General features: G+C 37.0%; 1 protein-coding gene and 1 long non-coding RNA gene across 5 annotated transcripts in view; one reads left to right on the top strand and one right to left on the bottom strand.

Moving 5' to 3' along the window:
* The first annotated feature begins 10,467 nt into the window (after positions 1-10,467).
* On the top strand, positions 10,468-17,081 carry LOC113057803 (uncharacterized). Of its 2 annotated transcripts, none has more exons than XR_003277886.1 (3): positions 10,468-10,584; positions 16,723-16,810; positions 16,956-17,081. It is a non-coding gene; the product is annotated as an uncharacterized LOC113057803 (long non-coding RNA). The 2 variants fall into 2 exon arrangements; XR_003277887.1 differs by having other exon boundaries at positions 10,488-10,584; positions 16,735-16,810.
* The window catches only part of LOC113057801 (kelch-like protein 4), a 34,844-nt gene continuing 27,045 nt past the window's right edge, over positions 10,579-18,377 (bottom strand). For 2 of the 3 annotated variants that reach the window (XM_026225322.1, XM_026225321.1), the window contains exons 9-11: positions 16,978-17,190; positions 15,826-15,997; positions 11,239-11,298 (exon numbers count right to left, since the gene is read on the bottom strand). In XM_026225322.1, the coding sequence (XP_026081107.1) occupies positions 11,239-11,298; positions 15,826-15,997; positions 16,978-17,190 (445 nt within the window). Of the gene's footprint in view, positions 11,299-15,825; positions 15,998-16,977; positions 17,191-18,377 lie in introns of all 3 variants that reach the window. The other variant, XM_026225320.1, reaches the window with a different exon arrangement.

Below are 18,377 nucleotides of genomic sequence, written 5' to 3'. Positions count from 1 at the left end.
GATTTTTATGTGGAACGAAAGAACGACATTGGCCTGTCAGTGGATTTCTGCTTTGCACCTACTAGTCATCTGAAATTCCAACCAGGTGTCGGGTCATGGTGATGTCTGATTATGCGGTGATGTTTCTTGTGTGCGCTGCGGCAGATTATCAGAGCTTAACATGCCACACTGGAGATTTAGCTTTTGTGTAGCCCGTCCTCCAAGCAGCAATGCATGATCCAGGTGCTTTTTTCCCTGAAAACACTGTGAAGGGCATGTTTTGGGAGACTGTTCGAGCTTGAAACACAATGAAAGTGGCTTTTTTGACAGAGAGGCTGGTTGCTCTCGCTCAACTCTGTGTGACAGGACTGTGACTGAAAAGCTCAAAGCATTAGCAAGAAAACCCTCACTGACATACACAGCACGCCTTTCAATTTATCCCTCTTCATGGCATCATACCTATTAACTCTCACTGAATTTAATTGCATCTTCTAATGCTTTCTCTTTTATTCTGAGCATAATTTTTAGTCCGTTATATACCATGCAGTCAAGCAAGATATAGGGGCCCTTGAGTACAACTTTCCTATTATACTGATAAGAGCAAATCTCTTTAATTTCCCCTAAATTAAATGGACTTCAGAACAACTTAAGGAATGTACTGGATAACTTACTGTTATCCAGTACATTTAGAGCTCTGTAACTTTACCACAATGAACATGTTGATGTTGTACGATATAAAGAATCTAGAAGACTTTCGGAAACATGCTTTAGCCAAGCTCAGATTTATCAGCTATTATCAGCTATAACATGATTGCTTATACATCGTAGGGCAGCATGTTGTATTGAAATAAAATCAATATCTGGAGGTGACAATGCGAACAATGCGATACATATTTAATGCAATAAATATATGCTTTACTATATCAGAGTGAAACATGGCATTTACACATCTGCAGTTCATGAATGGATTGGTGTTTCAGCATCTGAGAACACGGTTATATTCTAAGTCAACATAAACAGTTGAGAAACAAACTGGATGCGTGTCAATAATTCATTGGATCTATGCATTTCTCCTGACAATTTATTTAGTGCAGTTATTTTATATTTGATTATTCAATATCCGTACCTGAAACCTATTGTTAGACCTACCTAAAAAAACTTAAGCCACTGTTTATTTCTTTAGTAAATTTTTATTTGTGCTATTGCTTGTAATTAGTATGTTTGTACTGTCTTTTTTACTGTTCACTTGTCATCAATAATGTTATTTACGTAATATGTAATGTATTAACTAAGTTATTCAAGATCAAGGGTCAAGCACCCAGTGGCAAGAATTGTTTCATCCACTCAAACCTAATTAAAGAAATTATTTAAAATTCCCCTCTGTCCACGTAATTGTGATAAAGCGATAAAAGAAAACTGAGTAATTTTATTAAAAGATCCATGATTGACTGTCTAGACATGAACGGCCATGCAGGGCTCTCTGAAGACAACCCTCAGGACTATAATAACAAAGAAGGTCAGACGCAAGTGTCATTGAGTCTGTAATAATCATTCCTTCATTAAACTCTTTCACACTGTCCACATTCACTTTTTTTTTTTCAGAAGCCTGGCTAAATCTAATTCTTGAAGTGATTTGTTGTCCTTGAAGGTTCAGCAGACTTTCAGTGCATTCAAAGAGTTTGTATCAGTCTAAGTCAAAGGACTGCGAGAAAAAAAAAATTTTTGTGGGGTAAAAGATTAATGTGTGTACATGTTTGTGTTTTGCCAAGGGCGATGAATGGGTTAAGGTCGACAGAGACTCAAGCAATGAGATGTTGTATGAAGGTCGTGTGTAAACCACGCTGGAGAGTTTACTTTCAAGGGCGTGCACGTGTGCTGTTAGAACATTCAGTCAAGAAAACAGTCTGCTTTCTGAATACCAAGTCAGGACATACAAAATAAAAAACTTGCTGTATGTCATGTTTTCATGAGCTACATATTTTCCTCCACTCACTTTCGATCCTTTTTCTCTATGAACTCTTAACGGACTACTGTGTTTACGTTAGAGATCATTGAGATCCCACAAAAGATGATTTTCTTAGTATTTTGTTTTCCATTATAAATATTTCAAAATTCTCAAATCAAGATACATTTACTTGAGAGGGTGAATAGCTTAAAAAATGCTTATAACGAGGAAAAACAGTGTGTGAATGGTGTTCAGTTAAGTTTATTTTACTCCCCTACTTTTTTATATTTATTTATATCACACAGAAGAATTTGTCAAGTAACTTTTGAACATTTTAGCAAGTTTGGTCAGTTCACACAAAATTAGTAAACATCAACCTGAATTTTTAATCTTGTGTTTTTGAAAATGTCTGTGGGGTCACTTTTTTTTTTTTTTTTTTCATTATTTGTATCTCGATTTAGGAATGTTTAGATGTTTGATTCAAAAAACAAGTAGTAATAATGCATTAATAATAAAGTAATTTTAAAAGTTACCTCTAATTTTGCCATCAGATTCTTGTAACATATTCCTCTTAAGTAGATATACTCACTGAAGCTTTAACCCTCTATTGTTTCACAAAGTGGGCGTGTTCTTTTCAAATGTACCAGTAACATTACTTCTGTTTTGGCGCCAAATAAACAGACCATTAGCAGAATTGGACTACTTACTATAGAGACTATACTAATCAATTTCAGCAAGTGGATTTTTGATCAATTGACTGATTGATTTTTATAAATATCACACAGGAGTATGTGTCAAACAATGCACTTAGAAATTATTGTTTATAGTCAGATCATATACGTATAAAATTGGGAAAAGACATGAAGAATCAGCCTGATGAAAATGTCTGTGGGCTCTTTTTATTATTATTTTTTCTACTTAATTTAAATGTTTACTTCAGTTTTCAGTATTATATTCAATACCTATTCTTAATGCCTAACAGTAGATGTTTCCGTTATGTTTTGCTAAACCTCAGTAATGATGAATGTGAAAGCGGATCACTTCTTAACTCAATTACTTGTTTTACATTGTGATGAACCTTTAAATAGTGGCTAGTGGGATTCAATTTCCAGCTTTGAATATCCACACATTGACTTAGTTCTTCAAATGATGTAAAGCTTGTCAAACACATTAAAAAGGCGGGTTGGGTAAAGCGCTCCAAGGCTGAATTTAAAGGCAATCTGTCTTCTCAGACTTTATAAGCTGAAGGCTATACTACAGTATGTCAACTTGTAAAGCACCATGTGAAATGCACGTTAAAGGAGGGGTTAAATGCTCGTTTTCACTCAATATCCTGTTAATCTTGAGTACCTATAGAGTAGTACTGCATCCTTCATAACTCCAAAAAGTCTTTAGTTTTATTATATTCATAAGAGAAAGATAGTCTGTACCGATTTTTCCCAGAAAAACACGACCGGCTGGAGGTGTGACGTGTGGGCGGAGCTAAAGAATCACAAGCGCTAGTAAGCTTTTGCGTTGAGAGCGTCTGTAACATTACCGTGAGGAAAAAAACATCCAAAACAAACCATGGCTAACAGTCAGATTCAGCGTATATTTATGATCCAGAAACAGATCCAGAGGCTGAAATTTAACAAGAGCAGCATCAGCAACGACGATTCTATGTGGTATGTACTGAAACTGTATATATTTGCTTAGCGGTTTTGGAAAATGATTAAGTTCCACTTTATGTTGTCTTTTTTTTTTTTTTTTTTTTTTAAGCTGTACATGTGGAAAGTGCAGTTTGATGACAACATCGCATGTTGTTTACTTGATGTGCTTATGCGCCAATAGTTAAGTTAACAACACAGAGATATTTTAAGCAGTGTTACTCACCGCCTGTGGTTCCAACACACGATCGTGACCCTTTTTCGTTGGGACTGCATTTTCCTTAAGAAATAAACGATGTGCAAATCCGGCATCAAACTGGGCCTTGTTTGTGAAACAAGCATCTTCGAAATGCAGGGAACAAACACAAACACTTGCACAACTCCGTTGATGCTCTGTAAAAATAAACTCCATCCAATGGTCCCTTAATGCTATTTTTGTTTGGTAATCTGTGCAGGGTTGTCTTGCCCTGGCAACCAAAAACACACTTCTGTGACATTTCGCGACTCTCTGATCAGTGAAGTCTGTTGTGCTCTCAGTGCTCTGCTCTACAGGACCCATATAAGGAAATTCCGCTCCATCTAACGTCACACAGAGCCATACTCGAAAAAACCTTTCCGAAACTTGTGACAAACCGGAAGGAGTATTTTGGGAACAAAAATACTCCTTCAAACGTACAACTTAATTTTTGAAACTTTGTCCATGTTTAGCATGGGAATCCAACTCTTTAACAGTGTGAAAAACTCCGTATGCATGAAATAGCATTTCACCCCCCCCCCCCCCTTTAAGATCAAATAATTTTTTGAAGTTGTTGTTAGAGAGAGGCTCAAATCCAGACTCAGGTGCAGTATGTGCTGCAGTTTCCCACAATGATAACCCAGCTACAAAACGATTCAAAAGTGATTAAATTAACTCTGTGTGCTGCAGTATACTTATGTCCCTTGGCTGGCAGCTATAGACCATGACCCATAGGTTAAGCACTGCCACCTCTGCTCTGGTTTCTGTGATTATCCTCTGAATACTTTGGGCCATTGGCTAATGTGAATAACTGTAAGTGACCTGCTTTGTATCTGAATATGCAGCTGTACTGTGCTTATGAGGTTGGTGCAATTCTAGAGAACAGATTGCACCAAAATGCCAGTGGCACTATAAAAAGTGGTGTGTTACTGTGGTTTGATATGATTTATGATCGAATTATGATAGATAAGAGTGATAATGATCTTTCTGTTTGCTGAGCTGTTTCGGTGCCTTGTTAAACACAGTGGCCTGTTATTGAGGCATTTCCACACTTATTGGAAATAACTCCAGAATAATGGAATATCTCTGGGAATTGAAAAGGAACTAGACTAACCCAGCCTGAGGTCTTTTTAGAACAGTTAAGCATTGCAGGTAACCGTTTATTCAGCAAAGTAATGGCCTGGAACTTTAATTGTCATGGGTAGTTCATCTTCGCCAACAAAAGCAGCTAACAATGAAGTCTCACTAGAATGCCTACTTTTCGCCTAAACTGGTGGTGATTAAGAGCAAAGCAAGAGCAGAGCAAAATAACTGCTCAAGGGCCTTCACATGTTGATCTATCAACTGATTATGATATTTAATATTTACTTCTGACTTTGTTTAATCTTCAGTGTCCTTACCAAAAATGTTACAGAGGACTGCTCAACGTTTGTTGACTTTTTGTTGTTGAGCACAAATGAAGAATTTATTGGAGAATATACTGTATTATTGTTATATTTGTCATGCACTTACAATGAATGGAGAATTTTGAGCTTCAAAAAGGTTGCAAACGCACTGTAAAAAATCGTCATGGAACAAAGTAATACATATTATTCATAGACTATTTTTAAGCCATGCAATAACTTCTTTAGAAGTATTTGAAGTATAGTGATGTTCATGACCTAAATTCATGATCTAAATTATTCTCAGTTTAAAATCACTGGTGGGGAAATTATGCATGATATATTTATACATATGTTATAATATTGTGTATTATAAAATATAATTATTATATATTACAATATTATTTACAATATATTATATATGTTCATATCTGAAGTATAGTAATATTAAAACACTTTTTCAAACTATTTATATTTTGTTTGCACTGAAAATGTGAGACATACCGTATTTGCACTTAGCCTGTCACTGTTGCTAAAACTGGGATCAGAAAGCAGATGAATTTAGAGGGGCGTTTAATTAATAATCACGACAGCCTGGGGAGCATTTCTACTGTAACTGCAGCCTATCATTCACTACCGTTAGTAATGTTGATAGAAGTGTTTATGGTGTTAAACTTGGCCTTATGTTTGTTTTCTCTTCATTTTACCTGCTGAGAGGATATTAAAAGACGATCAGTATTTCAGTTCGCATGAAGACAGATTTTGTCGAGACAAGGTTGATGTATTTCTTCTGTGTACTCTTCGCTGAAGTGTGATTAGTTCTGTTTTCCCATTCTTCCCTGGTTCAGATGTTGCAGATGATTAGAAATGCTTTGCAAAACAAAGTCCGCTGTGATTTAAACATGAGGTTTCCTGCAGGTAATTTTGACGTGCTTGTCATTCACACCTCTGTTAAAGGTTCACTTACGAGCTTGTCTGGGAAATTGGCATTCGTATTTGGAGGTTCAGCCCTCTTGTGTTTGTAATAGTGACTCAGTGTATGTAGTCACTGAATTACAGAATGTCTCCCTTGGAAGTTGAAGCCCATTAAAATGATAGATTGCACTGTGTCGTAGTTTATGCTTAGGGACAGTTTACACCCACAAAGCAGTCTAATTGCATTCATTCCTGTGAAAAATCCACAAACGTTGAATCTGGGCTCTCGGGCGAGTTGGCAGCAGTCTACCTGACATCAGAAGAAGGCCTCTGAGGGAGAAGAACCAGAATGTAAATTCTGACAATGAAAAGACAGGGTCTATATCATCTGAAGTCTGCGGACAGGCCTACCATGCATAATTTCAAAGACGGCACAAAGCCGGTAAAAGCAAGCGATGGATGGGTTCATTTCTTCTTCTCTAAAGCTTGTTGATCTGCACATTCCTCCCTGTCACATCTTGTTCAAATGAATGACAATCAGTGCATCATTTCAGCCTGTGAGACAAAGTCTCTACCTCCCATTTCAAGCTTGAAATGTCTGACGAACATCACGTTGTTCTGCGTGCTGCGTGTCATTTTCTGGCACCGTAAAAAATTCCTTTGAGAATGTATGAATAGCAATTAAGACATTTTCAAATGAGGAGTCTTTGGCACAGCAGTTCTCTCTCTGCCTCTCTTGCCATATCACTTCTGACATTTTTGACAGCAATTACTATCTCTTTTTTTTTTTTTTTTTTTGTTTGCCTTGAGCTTCCAGCATATAAATAACCCTCAAATTATTTTTTGTTGTAGGGACAAAATGTAATATTCAAATTGGGTGAAGAAAATATATTTTGACATTTTCATCTCCTCGGCAGAATGATTAGCTAGTATTAGTGTTTCCTTCAAGTTCCATACCAGTTACTAAAAGAAAAAGCTTGCTGTTTTATCTATTTATTTAGGCTATTATTATTATATATATTTATTAATTTTTTTGTCATCTGTTCTGAATTTTGACTGAACTACACAAAACTGTCTTTGTATATCCAAAGCTGCATAATGTTGATTAGAACAACATTTTTGTGTTACTTAATAAAACGAAACAGCAGACAGGTTTTGTGTGACAAAATGGGTCCTTTTTGGGTGAGCAGTTTGAATCCAAAGCATCTTAGTTGCTGTCCTTCAATTCATTTTGATCCATTCAGGGATTTAAAAATAGCTACAGGACGTCTGGATGGCAGTAAATGTCTAGTGTTTTTTTTTGGATTACAATTGCCATAAAAGTAACTCTTAAGACTTGGCATGATTTGTCATAGTGAGTAGCAGGATATATATATTTTTATACATAAACAGGTATGTATAATTTCTTCATATTTCATCAGCCTGGCCTCATAATTATGCAGCATTATCATCTCAATTACTTGCCCTTGACCTAGTTGATGCAGGTTGACATTTATTGTTCATAACAGGGATGGAGAACTGGGCTTCTGATTTTATATATATATATATATATTATTTATTATTATTAAAGTAATGGAGTTAGAAGTGCAACAGCACCATCTGCTGTAAACACACAAATTATGCATATACATCAAATAAAGCCATGTTCTTGAGAGCCAGGTTCAGTCTTTCTCACTGTAAGTCATTGTAAGGTCTGCCTCAACTTTTACTGGATGGAGTCCAGACTGTCGTGTTTCTATTGAATTCTTATTTGAGCTCTGCAATCAGTATGCAAAGTAATTTGATGGTCCGGGTGATATCGACAGGAGCGTAGATTACTTTTATGTAATGTCCAACGAAATCACATGAATGTGGGCTGAGCAGAACAGTTAGTGACAGATCATTTTAAAGTTTAGGAATTTCAGAAAGCAATGTAAATATTCTAATGATAAATTCTCCAGTGCTAGAACATAACTCTTTATTTCTGTACTTTCTTACCTTCATTCAGAGGTCTCTGTATTGATTTCTCAGTTCCCGCTTGGATGAAGCAGACACAGCTTTCCATGAGGCCATGAACTGGAGGTCAGCTCATTTCAGAAGGCTTTTCAGATATTGCCATTCCTAACATCTGGTGGGACTGAAGCAACATCTGCAGTTTTCTTGCCCTTTTGCACTCCCTCTCCACCCGTCTTCTGATGTGCTGCGGCAATTGTGTTCCATTAATAATCAATTTTTATTCCCTTTGAAATGTTCAGTCTTTGTTTTGCTCTTGCTCTGTTGGAGAACAAAGACTATAATTGCAATCTATCCATTTTATCAGATACAATCTGGCTTTAGACATCGCTCTGTCCTTTCACATCACTTTCAACTTGTGACATTTCAGACTATCAACAAATAACAGATTCATTTGTTAAAGGTTATACTGCAACAATTCAGGGTCTTTTTTTTTCTTCTTCTAGACTTGAAACTCCTAGGTCTCTGGGTCTATTTGACTGAAGTGCTATTGCCTCCTTTCATATTGATTCAGTTATGTCCTTCATGTAGAATAATGATTATGCCCATGTTCTAGATTTATTGACTGTTGTAGTAATCTTGCTGTTATTGTTAGATTTTGACCTCTAATCCATAATGTTCAGCATAAACCAATTATCCACGTTGATTTTATTGCTGATGAATAGTGATAGCGAGTGACTTGATTTATTTTCAAATGGAATTAGTTATTAGTTTTACAGCTGAGGCAATACGCACCCAATGCTGTAGACCACCACTGGAGGCCACTGGAGTATTACAAAAATTAAATGAAAGACTTGAAACAGCATATGTGGGACACGCAGTGCCTATTCAGAGGGTATACACCACAGAAATACTCAGAAAAGAGAATAACTTTTTATTTCTAAGTTTCTTCAGCATGCCATATAAAACAATGAAAATTAAATGAAAGCACTTCAAATGTGTCACACTAGTAAACTTCAGAATGTTACATTCCAGTTAAGTCAAACAGGAAATGAGGCTCTTCAATAAACGTTTAAATGGCAATCAAAAAACAAACGAATTTCAGTACATCACAAAGCAAGAATTTAGATAACGGCTTTAATGACTGATTTTGACATCATGGTTAAAAGTCCCTGTGAAATCAAAGTCATCTATATGCTAGTGTACTCATAAACGTAGACAAAATAAATGATCTGATATACACTAGAGCTGCACGATTAATATACTGCAACCCCATTCAAACACTCCGAGAGAGCAGTTGTCATGAATTACTATGTATGAAACAGCTTCACGAAGTCTTTTAACCAGACAGTATCATTATTTCTGTCTTAGAAACATCCTAATGATCACAGAGGAACTGGGATGAATTTTAATATTTGGGATATAAGCATTGATGTCTGATGTCATTTATAAAAGAGTAAAGCATCTTTTCTAAGAAAGTAACTTGACACTTTAAATTGACAAGTGACTGTTAGAAAATGTATTCAGCATTAAATCATTCAATTAAGAGACTCATTCAGCAGTCGTGACCTGGTTAGAGAGTCAAAGTTGTAACCCAAAGGTCTTGGGTTCGAGTCTTGGTTCCTGTAAGGATTTACCCAGAATTGTGCAGCTCCATTATACACATTTTCAATTTTCATTGCTGTGTCAAAACTAAAGCCTGTTGACAATGAAAAATAGATGAGCCCTTAGATGTATCCCACCCCAACTTCTGGTTCATATAATGTTAACACAAAACTAATTCATCAGGTGATTTCACAGGGTCTTGAAAATATTTAATAATGGCATTCAAATGTATTGAAGTAGCATGCCAGTACATTATGATAAAATTGCACAGGACCAGGAACTATGTACAATACAAATTACAAAACCTTTACATAAAGGTGAAATATCAATATGATATAATAGTATATTTTCTACTGTAAATCTTATTACCATTTCAATAAAGACTTACCAATACGTGCTAATTACTTTGGTGTTTTTTAATTTTTTTTTTCTGTTTCAGAGACAGCTTCTTAAAGGGATAGTTCACCCAAAAATGAAAAATGTATCTGCCACCTATCTCTCAAATGGACCACTGACACTATCTACAATCTCAATTACGAGTGTCAATGATCCACTTGAGAGATAGGTGGCGATAATGAATTTATAAGTCTGCGATCCACTATAAATCATGACGACGTTGACGATGCCTCACGCGCCTTGCTTCTGAGAACGTGCTCAGGAGATTCTAACAGTTCGGACACTGCATGAGGTAAAAAAAAACTATATAAATACTGTTCAGTTACCTGCACAGACCCATCGTTTCTGTCTATACACATCAATGTATTGTCACGAGGTGCAGGGTTTAATTTGCTTTTGTTTGTTACATTGTTTTGTTTTAGGTTTTATATTGTTTTATTGTATGTTTTAGCCACGATTCTCATTCACATCCATTGTAAGACTGACAGACTGCAACGATTTGTGTTAAACTGAAGAAACAAAGTCACCTACATCTCGTGGGCCCTGGGGGTAAGCAGATAAACATCACATTTTCTTTTTTGGGTGAACTATCCCTTTAATATAGTTTCGTGCTGAACCTAGTCTCAGACCAAAAAATGTATTTAGATGAGAACTGCATGAGTATGTGTCCACAAACATTTTGGGTATACCAAAATTAGTTTGTTGTAAGCAGAGCTGGAAGTATTCACAGTGGTCTTTTAAAATCATTTATCTAAGATTCCAAAAATACATTTTCCACAAAATTGCACAGGTAAACAAGTATGCTGCTGTCTTTGAAAATCAGATGTAGTTTTATAGTTAAAAGATAAAATGTCAAAAATGTGATGAGGTTAAGAAGATGTACAATTAAAATGAAAAATCGTAACTCAAAGTCTTTCTGGATGCATTTTAAAAAGTATTCCTTTACTATAAAATGTATCATATAATTAAGTAAAATCTTACAATAATACCCACCCACCCCCACAACCCCTTTAATTTCAGTCTGTATTAGTGCTAAAATATCTGAGCAAAAACAGACTGAACGGCACATAGCTGTCTAAATCTGTTGAGATGAATCCAGTGTTGACGATAGCTTTCATGAACGTTGTGTACTACGTGAAAAGAGCATTCCAAGTGTTTCCATCGCAGTCCTCCTCTTGAGGCCACAGTTCAGATTCTGAGCCTTCAAGGCAGTTTCACAACCACCACACATGCCCCTGCCCTCCCGATGTTTAAAGGGACCTCCTAGAATAACAAGAGACAGAGGTTAATGACCAGTGTCCAACTGGAGCAAATTCCCTCCTCCGCAGTGCGCTCTGTCACACTCAGGTCTACTAACAGCCCATTGCAGGTAAACTTGTGAAAGAGAGAGCAAAAGGGAGCCATGGGAAGTGTAGACAGAAGGCAAACTAGACTTGAATAGAGCGTTTGTAACTCAGGATGGCTAAGGAAAGAGTGGTTAACCTCATTGTGTTCAAAGCCATTGTGACACAGTGGAAAAAAGATGAATGGCAGGAAATGCTTGCACTTCCCGTTCACAGATGTACATCATCCAAGCATTCAAGGAACATTCATAAAGTAGACTGTTTTGACACATTTAATGTTCTAGAACATTTCTAGGTGGTTATATCTAATTAAGTTTTGTTGCCATGACATAACATCTAAAACCCTAAATTGACTATAAAAATGCAACTTTATATAGCAACTTATTAATTATTCTGTTAACAATTCTGTATTTCAGCTGTATTGTAAGTGTTTTTATAAAATTATAAGCTTTGCACTTTTAAATCTTGCAAAAAACTGGCCCCACTAAGTTGCATTATAAGTTCCTCACAGTAACCTCAATTCTGAATATACCATTAAAGCAGTGGTTCTAAACCAGTGGGCATTAGTCCTATTAAACTCGTTTAAATATTTTAAGTATTGATATAATATTTGATCCTATACCACAAAACTAGTCATAATGGTCATTTTTTTCCAGATAAATAAGGTTTCCATTTATGTATGGTTTGTTAGGATAGGACAATATTTCGGCAAGATACAACTGAAGATCTGGAATCTAAGGGTGCAAAAAATCTAAAGACTGAGAAAATCGCCTTTAAACTTATCCAAATGAAGTTCTTAGCAATGCATATTACTAATCAAAAATTAAGTTTGATATATTTACAGTAGGAAATTTACAAAACATCTTCATGGAACATGATCGTAACTTAATATCCTAATGATTTTCGGCACATAAGAAAAATCCATCATTTTGACTGATACAATGTATATTTGGCTTTTTTAAGACTGGTGATGTGGTCCAGGGTCACATATAGTTATTTGTAGTTGCAGAATGTAGTAAACGTAGCTATGCATTTATGTAATACTTCACGAGCAAGAGATTTTTTTATTATCTGATATACCAGCACGATTATCAGCATGAATGGAAAAGTATATGGATTTGGTGAAATTTAATAAAATAAGTTAATATTAGACAGTATTAATGAAAATGGTTCCAAACAAATCCACAGCAGTGCTGTACATCTCAGAACAACACACAGTGGTGTTTGGTTCCAGAATGAATTCACATTTTGAACAAATAGGTTGAGCAAATGATACAATTACCCATTCATAAAGTCATAAGTAATTCCTTAATGAATCAGTCCTTTTGAACTAATCGTATGATTCAATGATTTAATCATTAGTTAGAATCTATTGGTGGTTTTAGTTTAATATTTAAAAAGATAATACATTTTTCCCCTAATTATTTCATATTTTATATTCAACATTTATATTAGAATCAGAATCAGATAGGAATTTGTTTGCACACACAATGAATTTGTTCTGGAGAGTACACAGTACACGGGGACAACAACAACAACAATACACAGATAATAATAAAAGAAAGAAATGTGATAAACATACGCAAGTATATAAAAAACAGAAATAGACAAAATTTGTATGTTCAGTTGTGGTATATAGATGGAATATAATTTAGATGGAATGGAATGAGGTGTAGGGTAGTATTAAGTAAACAAACATGGTATTCATTTTTTTCTGAACAGTAGGGGAGAACATTTAACTGTTCATGAGGTAGATTGCCTGGGGGAAGTAACTTTTCTTGTGCCTGCTAGTCCTGGTGTTTAGTGCTAAGTAGTGATGGCCAGACGGTAAAAGTTTAAAAAGGAGATAGCTTAGATGTGAGGGGTTTAAAGTGATTTTCTGACCCCTTTTCCTCGCTCTAGATATATACAGTTTTAGAAGGGTGGGCAAGGGGAGCACCAATAATCTTTTCAGCAGTCCGAACCATCCTCTGTAGTTTTCTGATATCTGATTTTGTAGCTGAGCCAAACCTGACCGTTATTAAAGTGCACAGGGACAGACTCACTGGCGGCTGAGTAGAACTGTGTGAGCAGCTCCTGTGGCAGGTTAAACTTCCACAGCTGGCGAAGGAAGAACAATCTCTGTGACTGTCCCACTTCAGGTATCTGAGAGATGGTGGTGTCCAGGAACCTGAATGACTCTACAGCCAGAGTGCTGTTCATGATGGTGACTGGGGGGAGTGCAGGGTGGTTTCTCCTTAAGTTTACGATCATCTCCACTGTTTTGAGCGTGTTCAGCTCCAGGTTGTTATTACTGCACCAGACAGACAGCTTCTCAACCTTGTTTCTATATGCAGACTCATCACCGTCCTGGATGAGGCTGGTTACTGTAGTGTCATCTGCAAACTTCAGGAGCGTGACATGAGCCCCTTTCACATTGCACGTCGGACCCAGCATATTGGCAGAACATTGCCGGGTCGCCTTCTGTGTGAAAGCAACCACGTCCCCGGATTTGATTCCGGCATTGAACCCGGATCGGGGACCTAGTAACATTGCCGGGTTCGACCCGGGACGAGCACTGTGTGAACAAAAGCCAGATCTAATGCCGTGACGAAGTGATGCACGAGCAAAGTGATGCACGAGGAATGTGTCGTTACGGGATCTTTACTGATTGTGTGTGAAAGCACGCACATATCCCGGGTAATCACTGGCAGTGCGAAAGTGCAAAATGTAGTGACCCGGGAATAATTGCTGGAACACTTTACCCGTGTATTTGCTTGGTTTTTAGTGTGAAAGGGGCTAGAGGGGTCAGTAGAGGTGCCGTCGTTCGTTTAGAGCAAGAAGAGCAGTGGGGAGAGAACACATCCTTGGGGGGTGCCAGTGCTGATGGTGTGGCTGATAGACGTGAATTTCCCCCAGTCTCACTAGCTGTTGCCTATCTGTCAGAAAGCTGGTGATTCCATTGAAAGACAGAGCTAGGAACCGAGAGCTGGGTTAGTTTGGGCTGGAGGAGTGCTGGGATGGTTGTATTGAAAGCCAAACTGAAGTCCACAACAGGATCCTCACATAAGTCCCTGGTCGTCTAGATCAGTGCTTCCCAAACCTGTCCTGGAGAGCCCTTCCTTCCTTCCCTTCCTTCCTCCCTTCCTTCCTTCCCTTCCTTCCTTCCTTTTCTAACACACCTGACTCCACTCATCAGCTCGTTAGTAGAGACAGTAAAGAACTAAATTGGGTGTGTGTCTGATTAAAGAGACTAGATACAAAATGTGCAGGGCAGGGTGGCCTCCAGGACAGGTTTGGGATCATCATTCACAGTTGGATGGAGATGGTGGTGGAGTGTTTGAAGCAGGCAGGGACTTCACACAGCTTCAGTGATCTGTTGAAGAGCTGTGAAAAGATGGAGACCAGCAAATCAGCACACCATCTGGGCCTGGTGCTTTCCTTTTCTTCTGTTTCCTGAAGGAGGGGGTTGCTGGAGGTGTTAAAGGTTGTGTAGAGAGATGGTTCAGAGGAAGTGTGGAGTGTGAGACCAGGAGTTTCAAATCTGCAGTAAAGTGACAGTGAAGTGACGTGACATTCAGCCAAGTATGGTGACCCATACTCAGAATTTGTGCTCTGCATTTAACCCATCCGAAGTGCGCACACACAGAGCAGTAAACACACACACACACACTGTGAACACACACCCAGAGCAGTGGGCAGCCATTTATGCTGCGGTGCCCGGGGAGCAGTTGGGGGTTCAGTGCCTTGCTCAAGGGCACCTAAGTCGTGGAATGGAAGGTCATTCATAAAACTCATTCAGGTCTTCAGCAAGTCATTAAATCACCTCACTGCTGGGGTATGGGGTTTTGTGCTACGTGATATCTTTCCAGGTCTTTTGGGTTGTTTGCTGAAAACTGGTTTCCAAACTGGCCCAGAGTAAATTAAGCTATAATTTACAGTATGTACAGTGGAGTTGCTATATACATTTTAACAGTATGTACAGAATATAAATAGGAGTGCAATGCAGGGTTATATGTACATTATGAACAGCAGCAACGTAAGAACAGTGGTAATAAATACAGTTGGTGTGTAAAACAGTATGTTAATGTATTCTAAGCAAAATATCAGTAGTGCACAATTTATTTTTATATAAATAGTTTACTGTGCTTTGTACAGTAGCAATGTTAGATTATAGAATGTAATTATACTGTAATGTTGAACGGCTATATTCAAAGGTTAAATATTGGGGGGGGGGGATTCTAGAGACTTCAGTCATAAAGATGCCATTAAACAAATAAAAGAATATACTGTCTTTTTCGACTCTACATTAATTTGAAGACTGAATTAATGCAATATAAAAGTGTATTTAAAAAAACTTTAATGTTAGGTGGGATTAATCACAATAAATTTGTGATTAGCTAATTAAATGTTTTAATTGATTGACAGCACTAAAATGAATCAAAACCCCATGAGCAATTTTTCTAACCTCAGTCCATTCATTGTTTGGTGCATCATAGGACTCGACGCTGTTTAAGTAGGTCTGACCGTCATATCCTCCGACCGCATATAACCTGTCTCCCAGCAGACACACCCCCACTGCATCCCGGGGTACACTCAGAGATGACACTGTGGTCCATGTGTCTGTTTTTGGGTCATACCTGTAAATGCAGAACAGAACGTATGAGACACAGTGTGCTAGCACTTTCAATACAAGCTGATGAAACAAAATGAAAGATAATTGCATAGAGAGGTTAAACAGCAGCCAGTCTGTAATCTAGATGATGGAAGCTTTTGAAAGCACTATGATTAACATCCCTAACAATCAAATCTATTGTGCTTTCAGCATGCACAGTATAATACCAGCGTAATGAGTTGAAGTTTCTGACCGCCGTTGTTCATTAATTAGGATGTCTTTTTGTTCTTTATGTATTCGTTTCAGTTATTATTCATTTAGCCCTTTCTCCCAAGTACTTAAAGATAGTTGGTAACCTTATACTGGGAGACTTTTTTGACAGAAATGAAAATACAGTAATATACAGGTATACTGCTTATAACCATAATCTTATTTTGAATTAAATTGTCAAGGTTAATTGTTGATACTCCTTGTTTACTCCACATTTAAATGTCTCTTGAGCAGCAAATCAGCATATTAGAATGATTTCTGAAGATCATGTGACACCGAAGACTGGAGTAATGAGAAAATGGAAATCGAGGGGTTATGATGTTATTGGCAGGCAACACAATGACACTCTGGACACGGTCCGTGTCAGAAAAATATATAAAACTGTTCTAGTGGTTTTTGGATATTTTAATAAAAAAATCTTACATATTGTACCTTTAAATGCAGCCTTGATGAGTTTTAAATTTTAATTACAAACTTTAGGCTGTATTTCAGATCATCACCAGCAGGGAGCGTCTATCACCACTTTACGGAATTACTGTGGCTTCCTACAACATTCCTCAATCACAAGGTAACACTGATTTCACAGTGAAGTGTCCAAATTTGCAATTAAACATGCAAATTGTAATACTTTGTACCCATAGCTATGTGCCACAACTTGCAGTCTGCTTTGAGTGTTGTTGTCATTATCATTAGGTGTTGGATTTTCTTCACAGCTGCTGTGCCGTGGCTGCTTACCTCTCCACACAATCAGAGAGACGTGAACAGTGGTTTGAAGCTGGTGCATCGTGTCCTCCGACAGCATACAAGAAACTGTTATATGTGGCCACGCCCACTCCGCCTCTCCTCTTTGACATGGGTGCACACATACTCCATTTATTAGTGTGGGGATCAAAACATTCCATCGATCGCAGACAGGAGCTTCCATCACGACCACCGACAGCAAACAACCTGTAAATACCAAAAAAATTTACTCTAAAATATTTCATAATAAAATTAGATTTTTGAAAAGTTGGCTGTTACACCAGGGCAATTTTGATGATTAAAGTGGGCATGTGCCTTCGCTGAACTGACCATAAAACATTGTGTGTGTGTATCTTTTAAGCCTTATTTTCAGCTAAAGTAACAAAAGTTTATAATACCATTTCTGCAGAATATAGTGGTAATTTAAAATATGGTGTAGAAACATTTTATTAAACAACATTTATTTATTTATTTGAGATAATTAAAGAAACTGTTTTCCCATTGGAATACATAGGACCTGTACTTGTCTTGTATACCCATTATTAAGACAAGAAAAGCTGGTAAGGACCATTGCCAGGATGGCTGCTGAGAGGACTATATTTGGCCAGCCCTGAATGAGTTTATATTCAATTATAGAGCACTAATCTCCTCCTGCATCTCCACAGGCACTCGTGCCACAAATGAACTTTTTTGTTAAGAGGCATTATTTAAATTGAAACTGATAAAGTGACATTAGATCCAAATTTACCTTAATGTGCGACACTGATCTTATTGTGAACAATGCATCAATTCATTTTACTTATTAACTTTGGGATCTTTAATCAAAGTTTTATAATGTGCTCTCTGATAAAGTCCACTGAGATCCTGTATCCACCACTCACATTTCATAAATAAGTCTCACTCAAATGTCACAATAACAACTTGTTTATACAAATATATATAAAACCATTTAAACACACTCACAATAAGAACAGTGACAAATTTAACATTTCATTCAGCTTTTTTTTTACTGATTATTTTTGTATTATTTACATTGCATTTAAACTACTCACTTTCCTTCCTGAAAAGAGAAATATACTGCTAAAATAAATTATTTGTGAAATGCTGTCTATTTTAAAAGTGGGTTTGCAGACTCCTGGAGGTCCAATAGTTATTGCAAATACCATATAAAATGTCTCAAAAATATTTAAAATGTTTTCCTAAAGATTTAGGACAAAATAAATAACTTATATTATCTGACTGGCTTTATAGGGCATGAAAACATCCTAGATTAATTGATCGGTCTGTATCATAGGTATCTTAATCACTTTGAGAAGTAGGACAGTGGCCTCTAGAGGTATCGTGAAGGGTTTGTTTTTGACCTTGATACAGAAATGCCCCATGAGTCATCAGTC

This window comes from Carassius auratus, chromosome 39 (assembly GCF_003368295.1).
Source record: "Carassius auratus strain Wakin chromosome 39, ASM336829v1, whole genome shotgun sequence".
Lineage (NCBI taxonomy): Eukaryota > Metazoa > Chordata > Actinopteri > Cypriniformes > Cyprinidae > Carassius > Carassius auratus.
The sequence above is the reverse complement of the archived record's forward strand: the minus strand, read 5'-3'. Positions and strand labels throughout refer to the sequence as shown.